The sequence below is a fragment of the Branchiostoma lanceolatum genome, chromosome 14, assembly GCF_035083965.1.
Source record: "Branchiostoma lanceolatum isolate klBraLanc5 chromosome 14, klBraLanc5.hap2, whole genome shotgun sequence".
NCBI classification, from domain to species: domain Eukaryota; kingdom Metazoa; phylum Chordata; class Leptocardii; order Amphioxiformes; family Branchiostomatidae; genus Branchiostoma; species Branchiostoma lanceolatum.
This window is the reverse complement of record NC_089735.1, coordinates 6736486-6754722: the sequence shown is the minus strand read 5'-3', so window position 1 is coordinate 6754722 and position 18237 is coordinate 6736486. Positions and strand designations below refer to the sequence as shown.

Here is an 18237-nt window from a genome sequence, read left to right as displayed (position 1 = left end):
TGTTATTCACGAAATTGAGCAATGAGATATGGTCCCATAAAAATGTTAATGGGTTCAATTCAAAACGCAAGGTTGAATAGATCAGTCAGGAAACATTACTTTTTGTCGTATCTGTTTTTAAATGTGCACATTTAAATTTGGCTCATTGACATTGTGTCACAACAATGCTGTTGTAAAAGGTACATTTGTGTTCTGAAAATAATATTATTTTCGATTAAAACCAATATCTTGATGCGCAGTTGTTCTAGATAACATTGATTAAATCAAATCTCGACACTTACGACCATTTTAGTGATTATTAGAGAGGTCATTTTTTTTATTTGTGTAGGCCGATATAGGTGGGCGTGCCTCGAACTTAAACACATAAATACTTCTTGTAGTACACTGTTTGGCAGTCAATACAATTGTCCGTGGATGTGGCATTCTTGTGACTTGCATATTTCTTTGTTCTTCAATTTTGGTTGAACACCGTATCTTATTTTCCGTTTATTTAGTACATCTTCATTTCCCCTGCAGTTAACATACAATTTTCGAGACCTTCGCTATTCCCTTATCATTGAACGTATCATCATCATGTATGATTCGATAACCCCTCTATCAACCTGTGCTGGCTTCCTGTTGACTACTAACCCCCGTGCACAGTCCCTCATACTTGTCTGGGGGGTTCTGCATCTGGAATTCGGCCCAGAGTGTGCGAGGCTAAATAGCGGTCTGACTCGGGTTACAATAAACACTGCTGCGGCGGGCCGGGCCGGAGCACATCTGGCGGGGAGGCCAGGGACTTTCTCCGAACACGCACACTTTCCCTTCCCGACAGAAATCCCCAGGAACCCCTCAGATTTTCATCAAACATCTTCAGTTGAAGCAAAACTTTTCCGTTGAGTGAAGGAGCCATTTGGGCGTGCCCGGTTTTACGAGGAGATGCACCTGTCGCGATCGTCCCACCCCTACTGTTTTGCGGCAGTCCCGCGGAACACATCCCCATTGTTAACTCTGTGCACAGGTGGTGCCCTGGTTGCTAATAGTCTCCCTTGGTAAACTGGCAGGTTGGCTTTTTATCATAAATGGATGACTGCACAGCGAGTAAGTGCCGGGATTTTCTGTCAGAAGGCAGAACGGGAACACAAGGGACGGCGGTGGCTGTAACCTTATCCCTCCCACCTGGTCCCGGTGCTGTTCAGGTACTCCAATCATCCCAGTCCACCAGGTCTGCCACTGTTGTGAGATGGAAGTTGGAATTTCTGACATGGCAACTGACCCAAGCTGTCGGTTCTGTGCCAGCCGGCGGCAGCTTTTGTAGATAGCCATCTGGGTACGATTAGTAATTTAAATATAAATTCTTGAACATTCACATCTGGAGTTGGGAGGTCCTCGCCAGCGAAGGCTCGCTGACGACCAGCCCTCATTCGCACATAGCGGGCGGGATGGCAAGCCCGAGCTACACCTGCGAGCTGCCTGCCGAACCCGACGGGAACGTATCCCGGGTCGGGGAGGCGCCTGAGCCCGAAAGAGAAGCCAGACCACCTCGGAGAAACAAGAGAAAGGCTCGGGAACCCCGGAAGCTGACCAAGCGACCGAAGGAATCCGACTCGGAGGAAGATGCCCGTCTGCAAGTCGCGCCTGTCGACAGCGCCACGCTTCAAGGCGAGCACGCAACAGCTGACAGAACAGATCAACACTTCGCGCTGGTGTCTCGACTGGAGGGGCCTACCGAGAGGTTCTCCTTCTCTTCGGCGGACGCGTATCCTCCCTCTCCCGTGCCCTGGTCTATGCCGACTTCCCCCTCGTCCAGACAGAGAGGCAGGCCTTACAAAACTCTCACCAGGGACAAGAGAATCGTAGCAAACGCCAGAGAACGTAGCCGGGTGCATACCATCAGTGCGGCGTTCGAAAGTCTACGGCGAGCGGTCCCTTCCTACTCCTACAACCAGAAACTCTCCAAGCTAGCGATCTTACGTGTGGCCTGTAGTTATATCACAGCCTTGGCCTGTCTGAACGGCCAGGACTACAGCAGACACAGGGCCAGCCTGGAGTTCGCCCAGTGTGTGGACCAGTGCACCAGGACACTACAGATGGAAGGGCGCTCAAGATCTAGGAGAAAAGTAAGGTTTTATGACGACTTAAAGGGGGAAAACTGGGGGGAAAATCTTTAAAAATATTGATTCTAAACCAGTTTTTTTTCACTCTCTAGCTTTCAATACTTGGCGGAATACGTTGACGGTTGTAACGAAAAAAAACTCTTTCTTCACCAAAAATTCACGCCCAGACGCACAAACACCACGTCTATACACACAGACCACTCAGGGGAGTAGAGCACCGCCATGCTCCCCCACCGGGAAAGTCTATTATTGTATATCTCTCATTTCATTATTTTCATTATTCTTCCAGATTTATTAAAACACGCAGTCACTTGTTGATTGAGGAACTGTGCATTAGCCTGAGCGTCATCCAATTAAGTTAGGTACAGGCTGTCCCTTTACCAACCAACTTTTGTTGGTGACGGGATAGCCTGTAACTAAACCAGGATGTCACTCAGGCTATTGACTATTGTATTTATTGTGCATAATTTGCCGTAGAAGCACTTTCGTACTGTGATCGTTTTCCAAGTATTCAAGCACATACAGTCATGAGAGTTGAACATCAAGACCCACATTCCTGTAGTCACTAGCCTGGATGCCAGACCCCTGATCTCTATAATATCTCCATAATATCTATCGTTCTCAGAGTATAACGCAGGGGGCTTGTAGCGCCTGTTGTACTTGTAGAATTTCCATCGCGGCATGATGGCCCAATTGACGGAGAATTGGCCTGTAGTAGGCCCTAGGCCTGGAAACAATCACCGATAACTCACAAGGGGACAATTAATAAACACAAATATCGCAGCACCAGGCGAACATGTGTCTGGAAATAGTCTATGGGCATCCAAATACACCGAAATACCTTTATAGGTCAATAACTTTCAAGTGATTCTCAAAATGTCCTCCAGCTTTTTTGTAGCATCTGACAAGTAACGTTACTTTTTTTCCATTTGCTTTCGTACAGTTCTCTATAAAATTTGTAATTTCTAAATTTCTTCAGATGAATACACACATAGGTATGCCTTGTTCCAAGTGTGCGATGAGACAAAATTTAGACAATTATGAAGCAAAAATTGCTCTCGCCTGCAGCCACCCCTTACCCCCGTGGCTTTACACCGACAATGTGTGTCCCTTCAGATGCACTCAAAGCATGTGGACAGTTTGGACGTACTTGTTGTGGCATCAGCGTGTGAAGCATCTATTTCTCGTCTGTCATGTCTGTGGCTGTTGGGCCGTCGGTCACACGTGGACATCACATGGGGTCTGTCCTCATATAACCTCACATAGAGTTCATCACACTTCAATATCATATTTTCCTACGACAAATAGATAACATTAAGTACATATTAAATCGCTCGATTTAAACTCACTCTCAGTCACTCACTCACCTCACTCATTCACACTCACCTCACTCATTCGCTCACTCTCACTCACTCACTCACTCACTCACACTCATTCACTCATTCTCACTCACTCTAAGTCGGCATTGTCTTTAGAGTAGTGATGACGAAAGGTTGAATTTTGTATCCATGACCTCATCCATTTTTGGAGAGTAAGTACTACATTTTGAAGTACGTTTTGTTACAGGAAATTCACAATGAAGAGCATTGCCCTTTACCAATAAGAGTTACTTTTCTGCCATGTATATTAAAGTGTGGATCATCTGTCATCGCACTAGCGCATCAACACCCCACAACACTGGCGCCTGCCCCGCCGACTCGGTATTTACTGTACCGTGCTGAAGAATTTCTCCTCATGACCTCCTAATCTCTGTCGACTGCTTGAAAGGCTCATCTGTTGCGATGGGTGAAACCAGGGCGGCGTTCTGTGGGGTCGGTGGCCTTGGGTAAGGTCTCTGGGGGCACATGTCAGGGTTAACCATGAGGGGACATGTGGTTGGACGTTCGTTACTCAATATCAGTAGTATTTATTCAAGAAACTGCTCAAGAAGACAGCAAGGTAGGGACATCGCACCGTATGGTTTCTTGATACGGTCGAAGCAATATATTGACATTATAGCTCTGTCTTGTATTTAATTAAGGAGCTTATAGAGTTCAAGACGGAATACTAAAGTATGCATCACACTACTTTTCTGCACGTGTGCATTTAATGAGTCAAAGGGAAAGTGGAACCATTGTTAGAAAATTTTAAAGGAGGGAAATGCCATAATCTGCAATGAACTCATGAATGAGGTAAAATTGCATGCACCGCCCAACTAAATACCCCCACCCCTTCCCAACCAGTCGCTATAGGGGCTGGTAGGTACTAGTATGTATCAGTGAGGAAGTGCCACACACTTGGTGTTGACATGTTGCCGGAGGTGGTGGTGAGATAACCTCCAGTGTGCAGTTTCAATAAGACTGGGTGGGCACAGCTTCCTCCTGAGTAGTACAGTAAATTAGTACAGACTTGTAGGAACTTGTAAGAAGGAGTAACAGCCGTGGAGTGCGCGGGTCCTGGTGGGAGTGCTGTATTGAGTCTTCAGCACCACTGCAAACTTTCATCTTTCATAGCTATCTTGTATTCGTTTGGACATGAAGGCAAGGTAGAAAGAAATTAGGGGCAGCATTTCCACATTAGACACCATAGACTTACCTTGCCATGTGGCCGATGTGACAGAAAAAAAATCAGGATAAGTCTGAAGATAAACATGGTTCAATTTTGACAATGACGATGTAATGATGATAATTTTCTTAGTGTCTCTAACAACTCTCCACGATGGCATAGGTCCATAAACCAAGCCGCCTCTATGATAACAAGTGCGGTACCAGGCCTCTAGACTACCCAACCGTTGGGTCACGGGGGAAGTCAAAGGTTCGCCTCAGGCTCGTCAAAAATTCCCCGATCCCCGACTTCGTTTTGCAAGTCAGGATGTTTCCTGTCACCGACTGAGTGCACAGATGTTTCCCTGGGCTTCTGCCTGGTGTGTTGATATGGTAGCCTCGATCGTATAATTTGCGGAGAGGAAACTCGGGAGCTATAATAGGTTTGGATACCAGGGTAACAAAACTGAGGAAATGAACGATCATGAAAGAGGGGATACGGAGAAAATATACAGGATTAGAATTCGAATTAGAGAAAATATAACAGCTGAAGGAAATAAAAGTCCCCATCTTGGAATGCCCAGTCACTTAATGATTGCGTTGTTACTCAGCTATGCAACGTTACTAGTAGTGCAAAGACAAAGTAGCTAAATATTTTCAAGCGCTTTGGTATGTTAGGGTAATGGTACCATACGAACGATCGAGTGCAAAACGTCTTGATGTGATGAAATTCAAAGTGAATGTTCATGTTTTCACAGTCAAAATCCTTAAATTAGGAAACACATACAAACGAAGTCAAAAGTATGAAACACAGAATAGATACAGTGTAGATAGGTATGTTTACGTTTCAGTATCACTCTTTCCTTCAATTCTATCTATGTAAGTTTCGTGAAAAAATGAACGAAAGAAAATCTCTCCCTACTAAATGAGGGTACTTTCGTTTGGAGATGAATCTCTGAGACCCTCCCCCGGCTTAATCCGCCCGCCATTATCCCAGGACCACCTGTTCCCGGAGTTGTTTATTCACGTAGGACGTGACATGCGTCATTCATACACCGGCGGCTCGAAAACTGCCACATGTTTCACGGCTTACTGACTGCAAACGGTGCGGGGTAGGAGTTGGGGAGTTGCCGAAATGTCTCACAGTGTTCATCTGTGAATTCTATACATTTACATGGAAGTTACATGCAGGACTGTAACGTTGCATGAATCATTGAATGTCGTTTACATGTACTGTACATGTGTATTTTCCTCCTTTGGTCAGTCTTTTTTGCTGTTGAACATCCCTTAGCTTTGCTTTGTGAATGCTTATAGCTTGTAAATGGCTAAGAATAGTATACTTCTAGTTTGGTATATTTCTGTATGCAGTGATTCTTGTCTTGTATACAAATCAGTTTTGTTTACGTTTGTCTACCTCCTTTAGTTACTTTATTTTGCCTATTTCTAAAACTTTTTTAGATTCTAATTTCTAAAACGCACAGATTTCTGCTGTTTACGTGTATCATACTCCCTTAGTTAGCAGTCTACTTTGCCCGACTTGTTTATGACCTAGAACGACACACTTCTAGACTAGTATATCATTGCCTTAAAAGATTCCAGCCACGGCAAGGGTACAAGTTTCTGCTGCTCTGCCACCGAAACAAACATGTTTACTCCCAGCCCGAGTCATTGACTCGGAGAGCGGCAGCTGTTGTGGGGATGGGAGACTGTTGAACCAGCTGGGCTTACCAGGATTTCCTGGGGCACACGTAGGGTAGGCACTGGCAACAACGGGACTCTAATCAACTCATTTGTTATCAAAATTACTCGAAAGCAAATCGTTGGTTTGTCCCTCGCTAATCACTTAATTTTCCTTCGTAAACTGTCTGTCAAGCAATCAATCAACAATGATATTTCATGTCCTCTTTTGTTTTACTCAGGAATAGATCATGGACTGTTGGAGGAAGGAAACAAGAGAGGCGTGCCGGCTGTAAAAGGAAGGGTGTGCTTCCATGAACTGAATGAGAACGACAGGTCGAAGTCATCATTACAGCGTTTGACATGCGCCTGCAATCCACATGCGGTAATATGTAAAATCGCAAGGTGGCGTCATTGTGCGGTCAGCTGCAGGTACCCATCTGCCATCCGAAGTGATGCTATGAAACGGAATAGTAGAGACAGACAGACGTATCACACAACATGTCTGATGAGCCCGATGTTACAAACAAGGAAAGAAATTAATACTGATGTTAAAGGAGGAAACCTCAGTGACTTCCAGGTGACGTCGTTAGATGGACAGCTGAACGTGTAGAACTTGACATTGCGGTCAGTTGGGAATCATAGCTCATCTATGATGGACAAAACGATTATTGGACCCATGCAGAAAGACAGCGGCATGAACATTCTACAACCGCGAGGTGACGTTGTCGGATGGCCATGTAAAAGACGTGCGTGTTTTACCAAGAGATAACTTGACATTACGGTCGTCTGGGAAGCTCTATTATGATTGATGTAGCCGTCTGCAGCTGCACTAAAGAAATGCATTTGCACACATATTCTGTATCCGCTAGATGGCGTTACTGAACAGTCAGCTACAATTATGCACCTGTCAAACCGTCCTTTGATTAGTCAAGTACGTTTATAGTAGAAAGTCGTACTGAATTAGCCTCACGTCAAGAGTTTCAACCTGGCGATGGAGACAACTTAAGTATAGGATTCAATATTTAAGTATTCTATTATACCACAGACAGTGGTAAATAAATTATTGTTCATACTCGGTGTGGCCGTGTTTTATTTAATACATGTATGGTCTGTTTGACATGTTTTCTGAAGCTTACACTTACACATCACTTCTGAAGATCTGAAGATTACACCATCACGAACATCTGCCGCTCCCAGAAACAAGATTACCTCTACCATTACACACTTCAACCAAAAAACTATTTCTGGAGCTCACATTATAGCTGGCCGAAAGCAAGGGAGGATCGTATTCAATACAATGACCTTTTAAAAAGTGTAGATTTCAATTAGTAGCCCATATTTTCTTATGCCTGTACTATCCTTGTCTTCTTCCATTGGAAACTTGTGCCGACGACCCAAAAATATTAAAAGATACCACCACAGACGATGGTACAAACTGCTTTTCATTTGTCTTCACGTAACTCGAGTATTGTCGTAGAAAGAGTTGAGGTGCCGACCTGTTGATCACGTGACCCATATGCCCTATTTCTTTTGTAGGACGTAACTGATACGTAGCCTGACGTCACCTGACAGACCAGCTCTATAAACTTGTTGCGTGCCTTTGTTCACCTGGCGAGCCGTGGCTCAGTGGGGTTGTTGTGTGAGCCTAAAGCATGCAACTTACACCCTTCGCCCCGGGTTCGAAACCTAGGTGGGTTTCCCACTGGATTTAGCTAACCCGACACTCGCCTTGTTTTTATCCCCATCAATTTGTCGTATTTGACTCTCCAAAACTCGTAATGGTTAAAAGAGATGGTTTAGTACCTCTTAATCGAAGAATATGCGAGAAGGGCATGTGTATGGTTTTAACGGCAATACTAAGAGTAAATCTGTATCAAAACGTGATCACGTTGGCAATTTGAGAGGTTTGTCAATGCTTTATACTACATGTATGACTAAATCTGACTGAAACGACTTTAACATGTTTAATGTCATCTACATGCAGTACTGAACAATTTAAAGGCACGCGTAGATAACAACTATATCTTGCCATTTCCTAGCTGTAGTACCACAGATTTTCACTGCGACGTTTAGCGCTGATAAGCAAACGTATGGTGCTCGTTTTCCTTCTGCGCCTAAGATAGCGACTATCCACGGTACTGCAGTTCCGGGTAAAGGCAACCATTCGTCGTATGGACTATGTTGTTAATGTCCATAACTGTTTTGTTTATTCTGCATGATGACTACCAACGCAGAACCTTTTTCACCGGGACATACTATTACAATAGTCATTCCAGTATTCGTAGTGCTGATATGATGCTTTGATAAACAAACGGTTACTTGGGTTCACAGATCGATTGATGACGTAGTCTGACGTCACTGTAGGTTGCGCTACATAAGCTGATTGCGTGCCAAAGTACACCCGGCGAGCCACGGCCTAGTGGGATCTTTATATGAGACTAAAGCATATAAACTCATACCCTTCCACGCGGCCAGGGATCGAATCTCCCTGGTCGTTGGGTTGCCCGCTAGTGCTAATCCGACACTCGTCTCCCCTTTTATCCACCAATACGTTTTATACCTAGTTGTACCAAGCAAAGTCGTGTTCATAAAATTTGTTTATGGTGTACATACAATTTTGTCTGTACAAATTCTCTGAAATGATGCGTTTCAACTTTTCATGTTGACTGCAGTTGCAAAACATAGCATATTTTCGCACTGACTTGATTGATTGACGGATCCGCGCGTACAACATACAGTTTTCAAAAAGAAAAAAGGGAAATTATTTACAGAAAAAAGGTTGCTTTTGTTCAAAGTCTTCTTGTTTTTCACAGATGTAAATGAAATTTGGATGCGAAAGTCCTTCAGAACGCGACCATTTAAAGGACATGTACACTTGACCACTTCTATTGGTGACTTGTGAAGGGAACTTGCCCTTTAGGGTCTAATACCCCATATGGGTTTGTATGTAAATTGTCTTAGATGCTGTCGTTTTTAATCCTAAATAGTCTAATTTTCGAAAATGAAGTCAAATAAGCTTATAAAATCCAAACCCCCTTGCGAGCCTTTCACGAGATCGCAATTCCTGAAAACACGGAAATTTAGCAATTTGACGTTCGTTTGAGCTACTTTTCAGGACGCGGCCGGGAGTAGTGCTGCAGATTAGGCTCTCATAGGGTGTGTAGTCCCGACATGCAGAATGTGGAAACATAAAAAAAAACAGGCTAAAAGCCAGTGAAAACTTCCCAAAATAAGCCCAGATATTTCATATACATCTAGAACTACCTTTAAGACACTGTTTGGGATAAAAAGGATTGATTTTTAGGCGCCGCGCGAGGAGCCCATGTCACACCATGTCCTCTCTTTGAAGCGCCACCTACATTCATGTATATGTATCATATCATTTACGTAACGAGTAGGTTAACGGCGTTTGTGGACACCATTCGCTTTATATTCCCTTAACAACTCTGTCAATTGTTGCACAAGGACGAAAATAGATCTTTCATCAGCGTGATGTCGATGCATATTATTCACAGATCGATGTGTTAACAGACTCGATTGTACTAGAGAAGAAACCATGATAATGCAGCATGGGTGTAACCGAAGGTCATTCACCAGTATGGATAGCTAGCAAGATAAAGATCGAAGTCCGTCCCATCGACAGTGTGAAAAGATGACAGCCTTCGACCTTTACTTTGTTAACCAAGTACAAGGTTACACTCATACTGCATTATCAAACAACATTAGATATATCTGATGTAAGACACATTTATGTGTAATATGATGCATTGGTGGGATTTGGGGCAATTCATTGACGGATCCAAATCATTCGATGTCAATGTGTCAGGTTTACGAGGTTACACCCATGCTGCATTATCTTGATTACGTCTTATGCGGCATAGCTGAGTCTGTACTGTCAACATGTATGTGAATAATATGCATTGACATCAAGCAACATTGCTCACTGGTCCCCGACCGTCAACAGCGCACTCGTGTCCCAACTGGTGGCACAGCCCTTCGGATACGACTACTGCGCATGTCGCACTCGTCGTATGACAGGTTGACGATAGTAGATTGGGACAGTTGTGGATGCGTCCTACAAAACTCAGCTGTCTTTTTCTCTGACGGAAAAAATGTCGTAAATCATTGTCGACGCTCGATCCTGTCGCAGCCTCGCTGAAAATCGTGCAAGAATATTGTGCGACGAATGTAGACCCCCTGCTTGTTAAATCGATATGTCCATGTCATAGACGTGACCATAGTTGTTAACGTGAGACCAAGTAATATCTAAAGCAGCATCTAATCGTGGATGAATGACGATAATGACTAATGTATTCTAACCTCTAGCATGAAAGTCAGCTGCATGCTATTTTTTCGACAGCTATGAACAGGACACAACAAGAGTTCCGAGACCTCATATCTCCATGAAATATCTTGATTATGCAAATGACTTCCACATAATCTATGCCTGGCCATATACACCTTTAACTGGCTTACACAGGTCACAATGTTAACAGTCCAATTGTTTACCACTTGGAAGAATTATGGCACTTTTGCATTAATTATAATTGATATCTTTTAATGTTCCAACCTCAATAAACTACACATCTTACATGTATTTAAGTCCTATAATGGAAAACACTGCAAACGTAGATTTTCCTCATTGAATCATATAAATAAGGCTCCAATTTGCATACTTTGCACTTCATTATGTACATCTCTGTCTAAGCTACCTACACACTAAATATGATGGAAATCCGTTGTTCCGTTCTTCAGTTAGTCACCTTGGAAGAATTTGACAATACTGCCTCTGCAGTTCCATGTCATGGATGTATCATACGAAATTCAACTGTGTTGTGACGGAAAATTTTGTATATTTTTGCCGAAGCTGCCAAAGCCTCGCTGAAAATTCTAGGATAAAACAAAACACAGATGATGAAAAAGTATGCAAAGAGCAAGCGTATGGATGGCCTAGTATTTAGTCTAGTACATGTTATTCTCCAAGCAGAGGTTTCGATCGAGAGGGGTAGTTTTGTCCGGGATTTTTTACGTAAAAAATCCCGGACAAAACTACCCCTCTAGGTCGAAGCCTCTGCTTGGAGAATAAGTACATGTATCTAGTCCCAAAATTTCCCAAATTTTTTTCACCAGAAGATTGTCCTTCGTTAGATTCACCATTGCAACACAAGTATAAGGTTCACTGTTTGGATTACCACAAGATGGTTCAAAGGAAGGCACTGCTCCAGAAACATCTACGTTCCTACTACTATTGCGAAAAATGGCCGGTTGATAGTATTAAGACAGGGCAAATTGTATGAAATCTAAAATCCATTCCCAACACAAACAACAAGAGCTATCTGCCACTCAAAAACTACGACCACAGCATGTCCAGAACTCGAAATATCAAAACCGGTTTGGCTGCAGTACCGTAGAAAGCCGCTGGTGGGCCAATTATTGAACCTAACCTTCGTTTTGACGACCACTACACACCTATAAAAATATCATAAGGATCCATCTACAGCTTCTCAAGTTATGCTGTCCACAAACACAGAGAGAGAGAGAGAGAAAAAGAGACAGACGTCACGGCACCGAAAATAACAATACCTCCGTTTCACAGACGTAACGAGGAGGCACGTGCACTCCCACGCAAGATACGTCAATTCCAGTGCAAATTACCATACAAATCAGACAGTGTGTCAAAGTTCGAAAACACATGTCTTGTTGATATTAGTAGATATATTTATATAGAACAGGTCAACAGACTTATTTATCACATCACATGCATCAATGTATCCCCGATGGGAAATGAAACAGGGAGTCAAATTTCATGCATCTCATCATGACATGTAGACGCAAGATGAAATTCACAGAAGCATAGTGTAAATCGAGATGGAGCGAAGGAAGGCGCGGTTTTTGTTCCTTCTTGTCTCCTGTCGGCTACTTTTCGTACTCGGAGCTGCCCAATGCCCAGACAACTGTTTCAGTAAAGTGGTGTCTTCTTGTCGCTGCCCCGATCCAAATGGCGAGAGTTCTCCGTGTAGCTGGGTTGGACATGGAGGAACCTATGTATTTCCTATATGTCTTGACTCTATACCAACCGACTTTACAAGAGACACTAAATCAGTCATAATCGAGCATCTCTCTTCATCGACGCTCCGTGAACAATCTTTTCAGAACCTTCGAATCGTGCGTCTTGAGCATTTGAGTATCCGAAAGTCGAACGTTTCCGCAATACAGCCAGGTACTTTCCGAGGCCTACCATTGTTAATTAACCTCTACCTTGTTGACAACCGCATCTCCAGCCTAGGTAAGATCAGAAAGACGTTCCATTTTGCAGTGTTTATAACCTACTATAAATGCCTAGTACATCTCAGTAATTATGAAATCAATGCCTTTTAGCCAAATACTATTAGAGTAAACTTCGCCAAATCATGGTTAGGCCACAATGATTTTTCAAAGATTCCTTAATAGCTAACGGGTAATGTTATAGCAAGAAGGGAATTTTAAAGTACAAATCATAGCAAAGGATTTTGAGTGCTCGTTTCTGTACACGGGGTATCAAGACATGGCAAAAGTTATTGATATTACATTTTTTTATTTGTTGTTTGTATTCAACATAAAATGAAATGTCGACGTCGTGGTAAGTACAGTAGAAGCCACTTAATTGCACCTCGGATAAATGCACATTCCATCTAACTGCACCGAATCCCAAAATCCCAAACCGGTTCCCATTCACTGCATTGTTAGTGACTCCGCATATCTGCACGGCGCATTGTCACCAATTCCGGATAACTGCACCAAAATGTTTCAAAAATCCTCGACAAGTTAGCTAAAAAGGTGCGCTAAAAATCGGCAAACGCGGTACAAATGAGCCGATAAGTGCCTACGTATAGGCACAATACCGCCAATATGTCTAAAATTGTTTTCACTTACAAAGGAAGGTGGTCTCCATTGACAATCACATTGATAGCGATCGTATTGGAGGTCCTGGGCGGGTCACGGGGCGTGTCGTCACCATTAAGAGACGCACGCCTGCCAAAGGCGGTATTGCGTTTTGGCAGACTGCTGTACTCCAAAAAGATTGGTCTCTGCCTGTACACTGTCTTATTACTGTGAATGTATTTAAATTCGCGGGGATTTGATTTCGCGTTAAAAGGATGACATTGGGTGTTGTCGGCGGTTTTGGGTTCGCGGCAGCGCTATATTCACATACTGATTTCACTCACTGTGTCCTGAGATGTCTTTCCTGAGAATTTGAAATTTACTGTTTTAATACATAAACGTGGCGATAACAAGAGGTGGAATCTACGGTCTTACCGCACTGTACCTGTATAACGAAAGCTTTCTAACATATAAATGCGTACTTACAAGTTCATGCAGCACATCGAGGTTTATAAACTATTCACCTCCTGTATGATACAGTGTACTACCGGTCCAGCTGGGCAATTTCGCATAATTGCACCAGCCGGATAATTGCACATATACGCTGGCAAATGGGGTGTGCAGTTAAGCGGAATCTACTGTATCTGTATGGTCTGGAGGGAACCGGATAACCATAAGAAAGAAGTCAAAGTTTGAGCACTCCCCATGCAGCCTCCAATTTTGGCTTCATATATTTATGGCTTCAAATCAACTCTCCTTCATACTAGTAGTATCCAAAACTTCCACTGTACGTCAGTTTCCCTGTATCATTAATTGTATAAGATTCACACCACCTACATAAGAAGCAACATCTCTCATCAGTCATGAACCCTTCTTTATCTTCCCTTAGAACCGGATACTTTCCTCGGGCTTGAGAAACTAACTGTTTTGCTCCTCGAGAAGAACGCGATTTCCGTCATATCCCGACAAGCATTCCGTGGCCTACCCCTGCTGATACACTTGCGGTTGTCTCAAAACCACCTAACTGCCGTACCAGTTACCGCACTTCTGCAGCCTAGATCTTTGTGGCAGGCAGACCTGCAAATGAATCACATCACTACGATCGACAGCGATGTCGTGCGTATGCGTCGAAACAAGCCCTTTGGTCTTCAGATACTACACAACAAGCTGCGATGTGACAAAAGTCTAACATGGTTCATCTGCAGTCTACCGTACCTGCCGCACATTTCTGAACCCGGCGCTCTGCTGTGTGCATCTCCTCCTAAGCTCTCTGGAACTCACCTAACTGCCATGAGAAAAGATCTCTGCCAAACCAACACGGAGAAGCCACAACAAGGGATCGAGTCCAAAACATTCAGCGAAAAATCTTTGGCGACAACTACAAGGAGGATGTCATCAACAGGTCTTCAAATCCTCTCCACCCACACGTACAACGAGACCATCCTCACTGAGGGTTATACAGAAATGCCGCACGTCATGCCAGTCTCTGAGCATACGACACAGATGGACCGTGTCATTGCTCTTCTGGGAGATCCATTCATCAACGAGGATGTCAACATCACCTATGTCACTGCCATGGTCAGCGCTGGTGTTGTGCCCCTCCTCCTCATGTTGGTAACAGTGACTGTCATTTTCATCCTCAAACTCCGTCGTGGCGCAGATTTGCCACATCACGGCGCACCAACGGGAAGAAATGCAGAAGTTACATCCATTGAAACAGGGGCCGCTAACATCGAGCCGTACGCTGTGGCCTATGCTTCCCCGGATGAACTACAAGGATCGGACGAAAATTCAGCCACAGGCGGACGATCCAACCCTGCTCGAGACAAGATCCCAGAAGACAACACTACCGGCATTCAGCCATATGCAGTGGCCTATGGTGAAGACCCTGGATCTGACAATATAAAACCATATGCAGTGGCCTATGACGATGATTCAAAGTCAAATATTCAACCATATGCAGTGACCTATGATGAGGACCCAGGGCCACAGCTTAAGCCATATGCCGTAACCTATGATGAACACCCAGGACCGCAGCTTCAGCCGCATGCAGTGACCCATGATGAAGACCCAGGGCCACACCTTAAGCCATATTCAGTAACCTATGATGAAGACCCAGGACCGCAGCTTCAGCCGTATGCAGTGACCCATGATGAAGACCCAGGGCCACAGCTTAAGCCATATGCAGTGACCTATGATGAAGACCCAGGGCCACAGCTTCAGCCATATGCAGTGACCCACGATGAAGACCCAGGGCCACAGCTTAAGCCATATGCAGTGACCTATGATGAAGACCCAGGGCCACAGCTTCAGCCATATGCAGTGACCCATGATGAAGACCCAGGACCGCAGCTTCAGCCGCATGCAGTGACCCATGATGAAGACCCAGGGCCACAGCTTAACCTATGATGAAGACCCAGGACCACAGATTTAGCCATATGCAATGACCCATGATGAAGACCCAGGGCCACAGCTTAAGCCATATGCCGTAACCTATGATGAACACCCAGGACCGCAGCTTCAGCCGCATGCAGTGACCCATGATGAAGACCCAGGGCCACAGCTTAAGCCATATTCAGTAACCTATGATGAAGACCCAGGACCGCAGCTTCAGCCGTATGCAGTGACCCATGATGAAGACCCAGGGCCACAGCTTAAGCCATATGCAGTGACCTATGATGAAGACCCAGGGCCACAGCTTCAGCCATATGCAGTGACCCATGATGAAGACCCAGGACCGCAGCTTCAGCCGCATGCAGTGACCCATGATGAAGACCCAGGGCCACAGCTTAACCTATGATGAAGACCCAGGACCACAGATTTAGCCATATGCAATGACCCATGATGAAGACCCAGGGCCACAGCTCAAGACATATGCAGTAACCTGTGATGAACACCAGGACCACAGATGCAGCCATATATGAAGATGACGTAGCGGGAAAATATTCGACAAATGACGGGAAAAGTCCTTATGGAATGCACAAAGGAAACGAGATTCCACGCGCAATCGGAATCCAGCTGTACAAGAGTGCTTCGCAACAAGCCGATGTAAGCTAGCACAGTGCTCGTGCGTCTCATGCCCTGTGCAAGTCGCCCGATGGACAGCTTCAATGTCAGACAGACGGACATTCAGTGTTGTCTGAAGGAGAGCTGATGGACACTGGACGTTCTCGCAACGACCCGGATACCACAGAAGACGCATGTCACTAATTATAAAAGACTCTGATTGCAATTTTTTGGTCGAAATGCTACAAAAAAGCACATGTGTAGTTTTGGGCCCAAGAAGTCCGCTTTCAAACCCGATAAGATTACTGTGCATGGACGATCTAATCATATCAAAACTGCTGTCTGCTTGGATTTGGCCCGCATCGGAATTTATGGGTAGGTCCTGATTCACTTTTGCCTAATAATTCATTATTGCAAAAAGGGCTTCATATGACGCGTTGAAAAACATTCAACACTTCGGACGCGTTCAAAAAAGGCTCAGAATGTTTCAAAATTAGCAACGACGGCATTCGTGCTCTGGACAATGAAGAATGAAGGGAATTCTGAAGTGGCGCGAGACGTTGACTTTCTGAATTGAGCAGGCGCAACGATTTCAGATGGTGATATAGATTCAATGTTATGTTAAGGTGTGTATATGAGTAGACGCACAACACCGCGACAGGTGGAAAAGGACGGTCCGATATGTCTCAAAGGCACGGGAGGAGCGAAGGTGCTAAGGTAAGGTAACGTTTTATGATAACTTCTTTCATGTTCTACATGTATAATGTTAGCGTTAAATGACTCATGGGCCTCTCTGAAAAGCAATGCTGAATAGAAAGCTACTTAAAAAAATCTAAGTTATTCATGAATCAATTGATAAAGAAATATAAACAAAACCACTCAGGCCACAGCATGTAAATTTTATGGATGACATCCTCTGCAGACTGGAATTTAGTGCGCGTGTGCGAAAAAAAAAAACAAGGTGGGCCACAAAAACAAGATGCCTACATTTTAAAACTTGAATACCACAAAGCATGGAAGAAAAATTGAAGTCTTCTATTCTTGTATTCAATAAAAGATTAAGTAACACTGGTGCCAACATTAAGTCATTATAGATCCGGTTTTGTATAGCAAATCAAGAGTAGAGGAAGGACGCAGAGACAAGGTTTCCGTACAAATGCCTTTTTGTGTCGATGACGTTTTTGCGATCTTTTGCGATAGAACTGATAGGCGTTTACGAAATACTGTCCCATTTTCAGTATGTTGACCATTGGCGAAGGGTAAAAAATATATTGTTTTTTATTTCAAAATTAGGCGAAAATCAATGCCCGCGCTGATGTTATCCATAACATTCACTTGCTGTGGCCTTATTCAGCAGTATTTAAGATATAGGTCAAGTTGAAGTGTCGTCATAGGGCACCTGTTTGAGAATGCTGAACATGTAGATCATAAGCTATTGTCAAATTGATTATTTGACTTATAATTATAGTAGTTGTCACATATATGATATCAAAGATACGCTCGTCTGAGCATGCTGGAAGCATAAATAATTATTATTACTTGTAGTTTTCATTTTCCATATTGATTGAATCATAACCGGAGGCAGTAAACGCCAATTGAATTTAGAGTGTGAATCTATGGAAATGTCCAGACGAACTTACAATTATGCTATGTGACCTCGATGGTAGAAATGGAACACAGACGTATGTACGCCTGCCGGCAACACATGTACGTGCACATGTATACACGTAGTCTAGTCGTACATGTATGTCAGTACGCAATGCGACTAGCCAAAGAGGAAATAGATTCATAGTCAGCGATTTTAGAACTTGAGAAGCTATCTTGCCAATACATGTAGCAGAAAAGTCTAAGCCAAAATCAGAATCAGATTTATACAAACTAGTAATATTCCTTGAATGCCATTCCTTCTAACAAGGAGGTTATATAGCCTATAACCTCCTTGCTTCTAACAAGACATTGCCCTTTCCGTGGTTGACTATCTCTGGTGGGGAACAACGTTTCCTGAACTTTTGTTTTTCGAAATTAGGGAGGAATCAATGCACGTCCTTATGTCATCCATTAAATTCTAT

The 18237-nt window shown here is 43.7% G+C and overlaps 1 protein-coding gene across 1 annotated transcript; it reads left to right on the top strand.

The window, feature by feature from the left end:
• Window positions 1–750: 750 nt before the first annotated feature.
• On the top strand, window positions 751–7373 carry LOC136448682 (transcription factor atoh8-like). Its single transcript, XM_066448322.1, has 2 exons — window positions 751–2102; window positions 6541–7373. The coding sequence occupies exons 1-2, from the start codon at window positions 1425–1427 to the stop codon at window positions 6544–6546; spliced, it is 684 nt and encodes a 227-aa protein (XP_066304419.1). The 5' UTR covers window positions 751–1424; the 3' UTR covers window positions 6547–7373.
• Window positions 7374–18237: the final 10864 nt, after the last annotated feature.